This window comes from Magnolia sinica, chromosome 16 (assembly GCF_029962835.1).
Source record: "Magnolia sinica isolate HGM2019 chromosome 16, MsV1, whole genome shotgun sequence".
NCBI classification, from domain to species: domain Eukaryota; kingdom Viridiplantae; phylum Streptophyta; class Magnoliopsida; order Magnoliales; family Magnoliaceae; genus Magnolia; species Magnolia sinica.
Window position 1 is genome coordinate 63,810,642 of NC_080588.1, and position 13,882 is coordinate 63,824,523.

The 13,882-nt window shown below is 40.4% G+C and overlaps 1 protein-coding gene across 1 annotated transcript; it reads left to right on the forward strand.

Moving 5' to 3' along the window:
* The first annotated feature begins 442 nt into the window (after window positions 1–442).
* Window positions 443–2,777, forward strand: LOC131229043 (1-aminocyclopropane-1-carboxylate synthase 3-like). Its single transcript, XM_058224904.1, has 4 exons — window positions 443–595; window positions 1,137–1,268; window positions 1,357–1,517; window positions 1,636–2,777. The coding sequence occupies exons 1-4, from the start codon at window positions 443–445 to the stop codon at window positions 2,588–2,590; spliced, it is 1,401 nt and encodes a 466-aa protein (XP_058080887.1). The 3' UTR covers window positions 2,591–2,777.
* The last annotated feature ends 11,105 nt before the right edge of the window (window positions 2,778–13,882 follow it).

Genomic DNA, 13,882 nt, shown 5'->3' on the forward strand with positions numbered 1-13,882 from the left:
ACCGCAGTACACATGCGATATATGTACGTAATCTGACCGAGGCATTAGGTGGGGTCCACTGAGTAGACGAACTGATATGGAAGCTCCCCTTATCCGTTCACATTCCAGGTAATTATCGTGGGACCCACTCATGAACCGGCTATATGTGCCACACAGACCCCACATGGTGCGTGTGCTGAGCGTAACGTGCGTATGAGGCTACCATACCACACTAGATCATATTTTTCTAAGTCGTCCATCTCTAATCTTCGGTCAAAACTGTCGTATCTTTCATTCTCGAAGCCTTCGCCTCTATAAAGGATACATATTCCATCCATCCAACCAACTCCCTGCTTAGATATCTGTAACTCCCAGCTCTCTCTCTAACTCGCGCCTCTCTCTCTCTCTCTCTCTCTCTCTCTCTCTCTCTTTCTCTCTCTCCATCCATCGTTCCATCTATACAATGAAGCAGCAATTTCTCTCAAGAAAAGCCACGTGCAATTCACACGGGCAAGATTCATCATACTTTTTAGGATGGCAGGAGTATGAGAAGAACCCATACGACCACATCATGAATCCGAGAGGAATCATACAACTGGGTCTTGCAGAGAATCAGGTAAGCAACCGACACTGCCTAAAATTACGTAGAACAATGATCAGAGCACATAGGGTTTATCTCAAGAGGGTTGGCGGGAATCTAGAAGCATTTCAAAAAGTTTGGATTTTTCAAAAAATCCATTTTGGAATCAGTGTTGAGATTCCCAGCCACCAGAGAGATATGGCTCATCGGACTGTCGGTGGGGAAATGCTAGCATACCTGCGGCGGCCATACACATGGCGAATGTTTATGGTGATCGGGGCCATTGATCTTGTAGGGCGCCATATGAATGGGCAGTATCGAAAGTTTGTAGTGATCGTGAGATCATAACCATTAAATCTGGCCCATGCACTTGATGACCCACCAAAAAGTTGTTCTATCTGATCACAATACCTAAGTCCCATGACTATGGTAGAAACGTTTTGGTGCAAAATCCATTAAGCATGCATCATATATCCAAATTGACTTCTTTGTTTCTGTGATTTCTACAGTTCTATATTTACATAAAATCAATACCTAAAAAACCAAAGAAAAATCTCACATCGTTATTTTCTTGCAGCTTTCCTTCGATCTCATCGAATTGTGGCTCACAGATAATCCTGATTCCACCACGTTCAAATGCGGAAGCACGTCCGTATTCAAAGAGCTTGCACTATTCCAAGATTATCGTGGAATGCCAGCATTCAAGAACGTAAGCTCCTGAAAACAAGTTATGGATGATAGGAAGGATGATCCATGATGTCGGTGATTATCTAACTTGGGTGCATTTTTTCCTGCAGTCATTGGTGGAATTCATGTCAGAAATAAGAGCTAACAAAGTAACATTTGATCCCAACAAACTAGTCCTCACGGCCGGTGCAACTTCGGCTAATGAAACTCTGATGTTTTGCCTTGCCGAACCCGGCGAAGCATTCCTTCTTCCAACTCCATACTATCCAGGGTATTTTATTTTATTTGTTTTATTTTGATTCTTACACTGCTGAAACCTTATGTTAATGTTACATGTGGCATACATGCAATTGCACTTGTACTTAGACATTTGTCCGAAATTATTGTAGATTTGATCGGGATCTCAAGTGGCGGACTGGAGTTGAAATCGTTCCAATCCATTGCTCAAGCTCTAATGGCTTTCAGATAACTGAAAAGGCATTGGAAGAAGCATACCAACGAGCCCAAAAGCGTAAGATGAGAGTTAAAGGGGTCTTGATCACCAATCCCTCAAACCCGTTAGGCACGACGGCTAGCCGAACTGAGCTCGACTTGCTCCTTCGATTTGTTGCAGCAAAAGGAATACATCTAGTTAGCGATGAGATCTATGCAGGCACTGTCTTTTACAGACCAGGCTTCGTTAGCATTGCTGAAGCTCTAATGGAGACGGAAGATTATGAAAATCTTCAAAACCAAGTTCACATTGTCTGTAGTCTATCGAAGGATCTGGGTCTCCCTGGATTTCGAGTCGGTGCAATTTACTCATACAATGATGTAGTTGTGGCTGCCGCAACAAAAATGTCAAGCTTTGGACTAGTTTCTTCCCAGACTCAGTATCTTCTATCCAAAATGCTCTCTGACAAGAACTTCACCAGAAACTACATTGCAGAGAACTGCAAGAGGCTTAAAGAAAGAAATGAAATGCTTGTATCAGGCATGCAAAACGCTGGAATTGGATGCTTGAAGAGCAATGCCAGTTTGTTTTGTTGGGTAGACATGAGACACCTTTTAAGCTCTAAAACATTCAAAGGAGAGATGGAATTATGGAAGAAGATACTGTATGAGGTTGGCTTGAACATCTCTCCAGGCTCTTCTTGCCATTGCAGCGAGCCTGGTTGGTTTCGTGTCTGTTTTGCAAACATATCACAAGACACACTTGAAACTGCAGTGCAACGACTCAGCGTCTTCGTCGATTCAATTCAACGTGACCAAAGCAGTCGCAGATCGATCGGAAAATTGAAGAACCTATCACTACCCAAATGGGTTTTCCGATTATCGGCTGGTGAACGAGATCCGGAGCGTTAATCTAGAGTGAAGACTTGAATTTCTCAAATTGATATTTACCCCTTTCTTACGTTTATGTTTTTTACTGGTTTTTTCTTACTTAGTGTAGAAAGAGTACTTAATCCATGTGGATTTGAAGCTCTTTCTGCATGAGTGAGTTTTGTGTATCCAGTCAATTGGAATTGTAGTTATCAATAGGTATGAAAAGTCAAACACGAAAGAGTTGTCTTGGTCAAAAAGCGACAGTTGGACGGTTGGACTTGATTTTGTGAACTTCTTTTTCATAGCTTTTCTGGTTCCTTTTTTGAGCATTTGCTTACCGCAAGCTAAGGAATGGAGAAAAAGGTGCCTAGAAAGAGGTGTGCTTGTATTAAAAAGCGTGGGTATGAGTAGCATTTTCTCGTCACCATTTCTATTAATGAGTTCGTTTTGCCTCTGTCGCGACTCATGATCCCATGTGCGTTGCCTCCTAGTGATAGCCAAATGAGTGGGCGGATGGCCAGGACGCGGATTGCATGTTGACGCTTGCTACTGGACGGTGCTCTGTGGACCCCACCATGTGATGTATGTGTTTTATCCATGCCTTCCGTCCATTTTTCCATCTCTTTTTTGGGCAAGCAAATACAAATCTCAGGTGGACCACACCACACTAAATAGCGGTAAGTGAATGCTCACCATTAAAAACTTCTTGCCGGGTATAAAAATTTGAATCAACCTCATGATATTTGTGTTTGCTCTTCGCCTAAGTCCATGTGACCTAATCAACAGGTTGGATGGCAAATAGGCATTATAGTATATGTGCTAGGAAGTTTTTAATGGTGAGAGTTTAATCACCCCTTTGTTTTTGTGGTGTGGTCCACCTGAGATTCTGATCTGCTCATTTTTGTGGTCGTGATCTAAAATAATGATCCAAAATGAATGGAGGGTGTGGATAAAACACATGCAACATATTAGTCGGCCCACAGAGCACCATCCAACAGCCATGTGGCTACAGGCACTGTCAGTATGCAATTCCATGTTTGATGGCAAAAGCTGTCTATTGATTGGGACGTGTATTGCCTATTGACGCTGCCAGTAGCGAGATGGTTACTGATATGTCAGCATATCATCCCACGTTCCATGACCAGAACCGCCCATTGTTTGGGACTTCGATTGCTCTGCCACTCACAATAATGTATGTATTTTATCCCTGCAGTTCGTTCATTTTTCTATATAATTTTAGGGAAGTAGATCCAAATTTCATGCGAATCACATCACAGATAAACAATGGTGATTGAACGTCCACCATTAAAAACTTACCAAAGCCTATTATAATGTTTACTTGTCATCCAACCTGTTGATTAGGACAATCTTGATGAAGGGAAAGACAAATATCAGCTTAATTCAAAACTTTTGTGGCCTCTGATAAGTTTTTAATGGTGGGCATTCAGTCACCAACATTTCATGTGGCGTGGCTCATTTGAGATTTAGATGTCTCTCTTTTGAACTCTCATCATCTTAAAAAAATAAAATTAATGAATGGATAAAACACATACATTAGCTCACAGAAATCTGACCAGTGGGCAATCATATTTTTTAGGCTCTATGCTATCAAACGTGACCGTCACTGTATATGGGTGCATCTAGAACAATGAAAAAAGAAACTTACAGGTCAAATGCTAAAATCATCATTGAAGGGTGGTTGTGGTATCTATTGGAGCTAATTTATATATGATGGCACAATGCTGAAACTAAGCCACGTGAGGCCCACCATGATGCACAGGACACATCTAATCTGTCCATAAGGTGGACCCATTTATGATCTCCCCACATCAGAAAAGTTAGCCATTCAAAACACAGGTGGTACATGCTACAGGAAGAGTTGGGGATGGAAATCATGACCACCATATTAAAACCTTTCAGATTGTGTGGGACCCACAATATCTTATACAGGCAATTCAAGCCATATATACTTAAGCGGATTGGCTGGTGTACCACACACTGGCTATAAAGCTGGTGTATTGACGTCAGTAAGTTTTGTTGGTCTGATCATGGGGTATGTGTTACATCCAAACTGTCCATTCATTTGGTGAGCTTGTCTTAAAGCTTGAGCCTAAATATAAGACAGATCTAAAGATCACGTGGACCACACTGCAAAAAGCAATGGGGGATTGAACGTCTACCATTGAAAACTTTTTTTTAAGGGGAAGGGGGTCACAGAAGTTTCATATTAATATGAAATTTGTTTTTCCTTTTCATTCATGTATTTGTGACTTTATTAACAGATTAGATGAAAAATAAATGTTATGATGGGCCTTATGAATATTTTAATGGTGAAAGTCATTATCGCCGCTCTTATTTTTAGTGTAGTCCATTTGAACTTTGGAAATGATAAGTTTTTTTTTTCTATTACACTGAAATGATCTCAAAAAATGGATGAATGGTGTGAATATGATAAATACATCATTGTGGGCACACGTAACTTTGATCTCCTTTGAACCATTCGTACACGTCAGGGATCGTCTTCGTACGACACGTGTCTACCTCAGCTATATAGCTGGTGTGTGGTACACCAGCCAATCGGCTTCACATATATACCGCAAATAGCAGGTCATCCTAAAAGTCAGTTGAGGCACAGTACCTTACTTTAGATAGCAGGTCATCCTAAAATTCTGGTGAGCCACGATACTTGACTTTAGAGATTTTACGAATCATTTTACATTATGTGGCCCACCTGATTTTTGGGTCAGTATAATTTATGGGATCAAAGATTGGACGTTGGATTTACATAACGGTGGACCCCACACGGAAAGTGAATGGTCTTTTATAGACCTTTATTCCTCTTTGTTTATGTCCTTTATGTCTTTTCAGCGAAAAACCACGCTTCACAGATAGTCGAAAAGCGTCATTAGACGCACGCCCATGCGTCATCTTGCGTGTAACCAAAGTCCTGCACATGCAAATCTGATTTGAAGTTTGCAGCCGTAAAACAGTCACCCCAACCTGCCCGCGTGGCATTCGTGTACGAGATCTGGCGCGTGTATTCTCTGTGTAGTGAAAATGGACGGTCAAAAGGAAATAAATAGTCCACGGTTCAATTCAGTACGCCGATGTTTAAAGTCCGAACTGCGATTTGGATTCGACGGTCTACACTGGTTACTGATATGATACGTGTATAATGGCAGTGTGCATTCATATGCGTACTATACTCTGGCCAACTATCATATAATTCCCTTCGATTTTTCTCTTGATTGTAATAGGACGGGAATTTCCTCTAATCAGGGCAGTAACCGTAATATCTGAGGGACCAACCAAGATGTCTGTATGACATCCAGTCCGTCCATCAGTTCCGCCACCTAAGCCCAAGATTTAGGCATGCATATCCAACTGTTCCTGTTAATCATAATCTCAATAAAGGAAAAGATCAATTCATAATAAAGTTCTCTTTCCTTTTGCCCGAATTCTCAGAGAATCATAATGATCTTTATTGAATTTAAATTTGTCCATTTGAAATCTGAGTTCTTTTATTTATTTATTTTCTTTTACTTCTATTTACTTGTGGGATGCAGGTGTTAGTCGTTTATGCATGTGCACATATGTGTGGCCACATGGGGCTATTTTTTCTCCTTTATAAGTGGTTGAAAAAAAAAAAATAATAATCTCCCATAACAATGGGAAAGGACCCGGGCGTGGGAGAACGGTTGAATAAGGTTAGCTTCTCAAATTGACAGCAGACAAAACCTTAAACGGTTAAGAATCTAAATAGGCTATATAAACGTATACTGCTTTGGTGATTATATTAACAGAAACAAACAATTCAGATAAAATTATTTACTAAAACAAAAGATAATTTAAAGGCTATTAGAATTACTTGTTTGAGGTGACAACCGTGTATTGCCGGCGACTTGGTGCGTAATGGCAATCAAGCGTCGTTTGATCTTCATTAGTATCAAGGCTGAAGGCGATATGTCAGAATGCTTTATTGCTACTATTTTTTTTAATCAACAAATACGTCAATAAACAATAACTTAAGGAAACAAAACTATTATACTGTTTTGGATATCAACTCAATTAAAAAAGAAGAAGAAGAGGAAAGGGTCAGTAGCAATTGTCTCGTTAACGTAAGCAATCGAGAAACTCAACTTCTCCTCCAATCAGTGTGATTAGTCGAGTCACCTCACTTACTCAATATTTAACTCATTGAAGACTAGTTGGTAGTGTTAACTCGCTTACTCATTTAATAAGTCAAGTCAACTTGCTAATTTTGTTAACTCGTTGAGATTCATTCATTTTCTTTATTTCTTCTCTGAATTGAAATGGATTGGCACTACTTTTCGATCGATATATCAAGTACTTACACTGATCGACTCGTTGCTGAAAGACAAAACTCCAAAACTTTCAAAAGTTGACGTTGCTATGCTCATTCTTTAAAATAAGGGAGAAATGATATGATAAGAGGGGGAGTGGTAAAATCAAAGCAAAGCCCTTGATCAGTTTTTCCAATATGATATTTCAAAAAAAAAAAAAAAAATAGAAGAAGAAGAAGAAGAAAAAAAAAAAACTTGAAAACTATCAATCTTCGATTCAATTGAAAAAAGAAGAAGCAACAATTGATGTGCAGGGCGTTTTAATGTATGGTCAAACAATCTAATGATGAGGGCCTATTCAGATATGCTTAAAACAGCTTATGTACAGCGGGTCGCAGATGGTTTCATGGTCAAGATGGATTAGAAAAGGCCCAGACAATGACAAAAGTGATCCGGACCATCGGACCTTAAATCGGACATATCTCGCAATCTAGATTGAGTTATCGGATGTAAAATATATAATTTTGTAGTAGAACGAGCTAATTTAGCCACCCAACCCCACTATTCACGAAATACCATTAAATCGACGATCATTTTCCTATTTTAATTCTGCTTTTAGTATAAATAATAAGTTTTAGTTTGATTATAATTCTTCATCCATTGGGATTTAGGCGTTGGATGCAACGTGAAAGGTGCTTAGAATAATTAGGAGAATAGCTTGGTGAAGCCAAATAGGACACTATTTTTTGCCGAAAATCTTGCGCACTAGTAGACATCACGATCGTCTATAAATAGTAAGTCTATTATTTATAGTAAGTTATGAATTCTAAGAGATTTAGTTGTAGTATGAATCTAAAATTTCTTTCATTACTTGGTATCCCTAGTTAAAGGATTGTGAACTTGTTTATTTCATTCATTAATCAAATTATAATTTTTTTAGAATTTGTTTCTATTCTTCTTACTTTCTTTCCTCGTGGATCCGAGAAATCTATGTGAGGAGTCCAGATAAGTTCCATGAATTTGGAATAGTTATCCCTATGAGGAAGATGGTACTCCACATCACTTCCTTCCCTGCGTCAACATCCTATTAAAATGAAACTTCGATAATAATCAAATGGGCCTAAATGAGTGAAAACAGTATTCCATTAAAAAACATGAATGGACCTTTAAATTTGTATTTAAGGGAAGACATTATCACACATAGGCAACAGCACCACAATATGTGGTGCCGTACCAACTTTACTGCAGACACATGCACTTGTATAGGTTATGAGTACCATGGAAGCGGTAGGGTCCACCATAGATGATACCTTTCTAAAAAGTCATGCTTATCCAGACCATTGATAGCCAGTGTGACCCATCTGAGGAGAGGATCCGTCTGATTTTTGTGCCAGGTGATCATCAACTGGAGGCTTACAGTTTTCACGGCTTGGATGTCCCATGCAAGAGAAAGTCTAGCAGGAAATATGGTATTGGGCCTGTCCTAATTCATGGGTATATCCACAACCTCGAGCACCGTTAGTTTGGGTGGGGAGATGGGCCCCACAATCCAACCGTCCCACTAAGCATGGGACAGGCATTTACTACAACAGGTGCCGGTTAGCGGCCGCATGACAAGTTTCATTGCATGGGATGGGTGCCATGTTCGTTTCACATGAGTGAGTATGTATCGCACGTGAGAGGGAACATAAAACCTCCTGCACCCTCTTCAAAAGCGTGTAAGCGAGTAGGAGCCTAGAAATGGTCTTCTCTTGATGCTACATTGAAGCGGCAACCTTTCATGCGTGCTCTCTTAGATAGAGACATACAACTTGCCATGGCTACTCACCACATATGCTAATATAGCATACGCGTGCAAGATCCAGTCCGTTCATCAGGTGGGCCCATCTTCGTACATGCAGTTGCCCGAATAACAAGTCCGTTCAGACGTTGGGTTAATGTGGGCCACTTGATTGTTACCTCCACCATCCATCTATTCACACACGCGTGGCCCACCTAATTAATAGATGGACCATCCTAATTTTAAAGACACAAAAATTAAAAGGCATGGCCAACCTGATGAACAACCCGGATCTGCCACACGCATGCGATCCAAGAGAGAGTAGGAATGTGGGGTAGCCATCACAAATTCTCCTGAGACAGAGAAGGCCCATATGACTAGTGCACCTTGTCTACGCCAAACACCCCACTCACTTCTCTCATCCAAGAAATGTTTCTCCATGGTGGGGCCCATGCCTTCAAACAGAGATGATTTGTGTTGGATTTTCTATCTAGATGATTACACATAAATGACTTTCAGTCCCATTTTGTTCTTATGCATGACAAAAACACGAGGTGCCCAACATAGGCATTTTTTTCCTAAAATTTCAGCCCTAACACTTTTTCTGTTTTTGTCAACTTCCCTAAATGAAAGCCATTAGGAGCTGACACATGCCACTCACATGATTCTTCTCTAAGGGGTTGAACAACGGGTACAACACCCATGTGGTTGGTGCAAAACAACGTGTGTCGGTGCACCATCCTACGCGTTCCATGTATGACAGGCCGCCACCACATGTGAACACATCAGCTCAGCAAGATATGTATGTTGGTTACGTTGTGGACTGGAATTCACGAGTACTTTTATACCTTGGATGGTCCATGGAATTTTTGTGTTTTCATGGGTTGAATGTGGGTGTAAAACCACATGCCTGGAAATATATATTTCTTCTCTGTTTGGTTGGACAATCGCATTGATACATGGGAGTTTTACAAAAGAATACCTCATTAATATAGTATTTACATCATTGAAACTTTTTTAATAAGGTTTTCATAAACTATACCCATTGATTAATATAATTATCACACGAGTACCTTCGCATAGATTTTTTAACGGAAGTTGGTTTGGGCGTGAGGGATCAGCAGCTTGGGTGGGACCCCACCATAAGTTTATGTGAAATCCATATTGATCACCAATTAAGTGTGTTATCCTATTTTACTGTAGGCCACAAAAATCAGCCTCGTTTATAACTCAGGTGGACCACTTGATTGAAAACTGTGTACAGGGCAATGCTCACCCTCCACATCATTTTCCTATTTCCAATGTGTGGCCCATTTGAATCACAGATAAACCTGTCCCCAAGCTTTTGTGAGTGTGTGGAATCTAATAGCTGAAGTGGATTTCAAGGAATCATAATGGTGGGCATTGTAGAAATCAAGGGTGCACATTCTCTACTAACTAATTCCTTTGCATTGCCTACTTTAATCACGTGGAAGCCAGAGTTTCTGTTCATGGGCGTAACATGGGATTAAAAGCCTAATGGTCAGAATGGATCTTGTATACCCATCAAGGTGGGCTGTTCTGTAAAGGTTTTTTTTCTTCTTCCTTTTCTTTTAATATACCAAGGGAAATTTCCTACTGTACGACCAGTATATGGCCCATAACCTTTTCTTGTTAGCTGCCCAGAATACTCCCCAGGCGTACGGACAGCTTTTCACAATGCGAAAATGCCTGGGGGGGGGGTGGGTGTTCCCTATGGCTACGGACTATAACCGTAGCTATAATCGTAGCCATTATAAAAAATAAGTAGGTAGTGGGACAGCGAGTCGGGTCGACCGAGTCGGGCTGTTTTATGGATGGAAGGTGTGAATACAGTCACATAGCAGGTCGACCCTGACTCGCTGTCCCGTCTGTGTAAATTTTTTTATTTTTTTACTTTTTACAAGGAGAACTTTTTCTCTCCTACATTTTTCTCTAAAACATATTTATATAAATATGTATATATAAGCATATCAAAAAAAAATTCTCTTTTTATTCATTTCTTTTTTTATTCATTAATAAACATATCTCTTAAACTAGAATGAGTTACTTGACATACCATATAGGATTTTGGGGTAGGAGATGATACTTTAGCTAACCAACCTACTTATTTTCCACGATTCCATCAGGTCGATGATTGAAAATCCATTTCATTCACTTCAGTCAATTCCACCGCATTTCATGGTCAATTAGCTTCACTTCACGGTCAATTCCGGCGATTCCCCTACACTTCACGGTCAATTCCATGCATTTCACAGTCAATTTCCTTTACTTCACGATCAATTCAATGCATTTCACGGTCAATTCCCTTCACTTCACAGTCAATTCCATGCATTTCATGGTCAATTCCCTTCACTTCACGGTCATTTCTATTCATTTCACGGTCAATTCCAGCGATTCCCCTTCACTTCACGGTCAATTCTATGCATTTCATGGTCAATTCCCTTTACTTCACGGTCAATTCAATGCATTTTACGGTCAATTCCCTTCACTTCATGACCATTTCCATGCATTTCATGGTCATTTCGCTTCACTTCACAGTCATTTCCATGCATTTCACAGTCATTTCTAGCGATTCCGTTTAGATTCACGGTCATATCGATGCACTTCACGGTCAATTCCCTTCACTTCACAGTCATTTTCATGCATTTCACGGTCATTTCGCTTCACTTCATGGTCATTTTCATGCATTCACGGTCATTTCGCTTCACTTCATGGTCATTTTCATGCATTTCATGGCCATTTCCAGTGATTCAGTTTAGATTCACGGTCATTTCGATGCACTTCACGGTCAATTCCTTTCACTTCACGGTCATTTCCATGCATTTTACGGTCAATTCGCTTCACTTCACGGTCATTTCCATGCATTTCTTGGTCAATTCTGGCGATTCCGTTTAAAATCACGGTCATTTCAATGCACTTCACAGTCAATTCCCTTCACTTCACGACCATTTCTATGCATTTCATGGTCATTTCCATGTATTTCACGGTCATTTCCAGCGATTCCATTAGATTCATGGTCATTTCGATTCACTTCACGGTCAATTCCCTTCACTTCACAGTCATTTTCATGCATTTCGCGGTCAATTCACTTCGCTTCACAGTCATTTTCATGCATTTCATGATCAATTCCGACGACCGTTTAGATTCATGGTCATTTCCATACACTTCATGGTCAATTCCCTTTACTTCTCGGTCATTTCCATGCATTTCACAATCATTTCGCTTTACTTCACGGTCCTTTCCATGCATTTCACGATCATTTCTAACGATTCCATTTAGATTAACGGTCATTTCGATGCACTTCACGATCAATTCCCATCACATTACGGTCATTTCGCTTCACTTCATGATCATTTCCATGCATTTCACGATCATTTTCAGTGATTCCGTTTAAATTCACGGTCATTTTGATGCATTTCACGGTCAATTCCCTTCACTTCACGGTCATTTCCATGCATTTAATGGCCAATTCACTTCACTTCACGGTCATTTCCATGTATTTCACGGTCAATTCCGACAATTTCGTTTAGATTTACGGTCATTTCAATGCACTTTACGATCAATTCCCTTCACTTCACGGTCATTTCCATGCATTTCACGATCAATTCGCTTCACTTCATGTGTATTGAAATATAATAAACTAATGTAATAATGAAAATATTAACATCTATCCACCCGATCAACTCGACCAAGCTCACTTGAGTTAGGCTTAGGTTGAGAATTTCCAACCCGAGGTTGGGTTTGGTTAGGTTAGAATTGAGGTATAGGAATTTTAAGTTATGCTAGAGTTGAGCACCAACCCGACCCAACTCGTAAGACTTTCAGCCCTATCAATGAGGTAGTATTTTGTGTAAAATTTCCTTGATATATTTATAAGATATGGTCGCGTTTGGACATTGATGGACACTTGTGTTTTTCAGAGGTTTTGTGTAAAATTCCCTTGATATATCACAGTTTTTACATGGTTTGAACTGTTTAATCAATGTCATTGTTGGTAGAGTTATTTTACACTTGGGACTGCCCATGTGTCGCGGATGGCAAATGATTCAAAATATTGATAGATGCAATGATCCTGGCCATCCGATCATTAACGCGCGGTTCACATTGCAGTGAAGGAAAATGCAAATGGAAAGGCCAGGATTGCTTCATAAGAGCAGTTTCCGAGCGTGGCTTATCCGTTATAGGGTCAATTAGATGGATGGTCCTGATTGATGCGTGACACTACCACATGGACTTGGGAAGGATGTCTCTACTCTCTTCTACTTCTAGCGTGCGACAGATCCAGGCCATTCATCTGGTGGGTGCATTGTGACCACACCTTTCAGCACTTCACATAGCTTTCCAATTCTGAAAATTGAGCTGAGAGACTACTGCTATTTTTTGTGTCCGTTGATTGACTATGTTTCAAAAAACTCTGCTTGATAAAACAATCTTTACCTTTAATTTGTGGCCTACAAATTAACGGTTGGAAGAAAAACACAGCAAAGGTCCATGTTCATTTGAAAAATGTCTTAATAATGGCCACTGGACCATCCAATCTGAAACAACTTTGGGGGATTCTCCATCCATGGTGCGACCCAACGAGCCGATTATAATGAAACTGAACAATGGGCCTCATTTGTTAGATGTCGCCATGCATGATATCATAAGAAAGATTACATGTATTTGAAATTATGGTGATTACCACATGTGGGGCCGATCATGATGTGTTAGAGCCATCCAACGGGTCCATTCGATTCCACCCATATCAGTCCTAGATCCCAAACCCAGTCAGATCCGTAAATCAGGTAGGCCACCCCACCTGAATGTATATGTTTTAGGCGTGATTATACATTTCTCCCTGCAGTGTGCCCCACCTGAGTTTTGGATCTTGACAATTCTTGAGATGTACGGTGATCATAAGGAGGCACAACAGATCCATGGTCTGGATTTCACATAAACATCATAACATCACAGGAGGGCCCCACACTCTCTCTCCTAAACTTAAAAGAAGTTGTTGGTCCCAGTCCACTCATCAAGTGTTTCACAACATCAGCATGAGCAAGCTATCATGACTGGACCCACCTGCTGATGTCCTTGATCTCACACACGTGTGCTATGCCTAAGAGGTTGAGGTTGGTAATTCTCTCCATTTTTTAGGGACGCGGATTTCCTGCGAAAGCCTTTCGCAGGAAGTTCCTGCGCAAGAATGCTGCGTGGGGCCCACCATCATGTTTTTGGGAAATG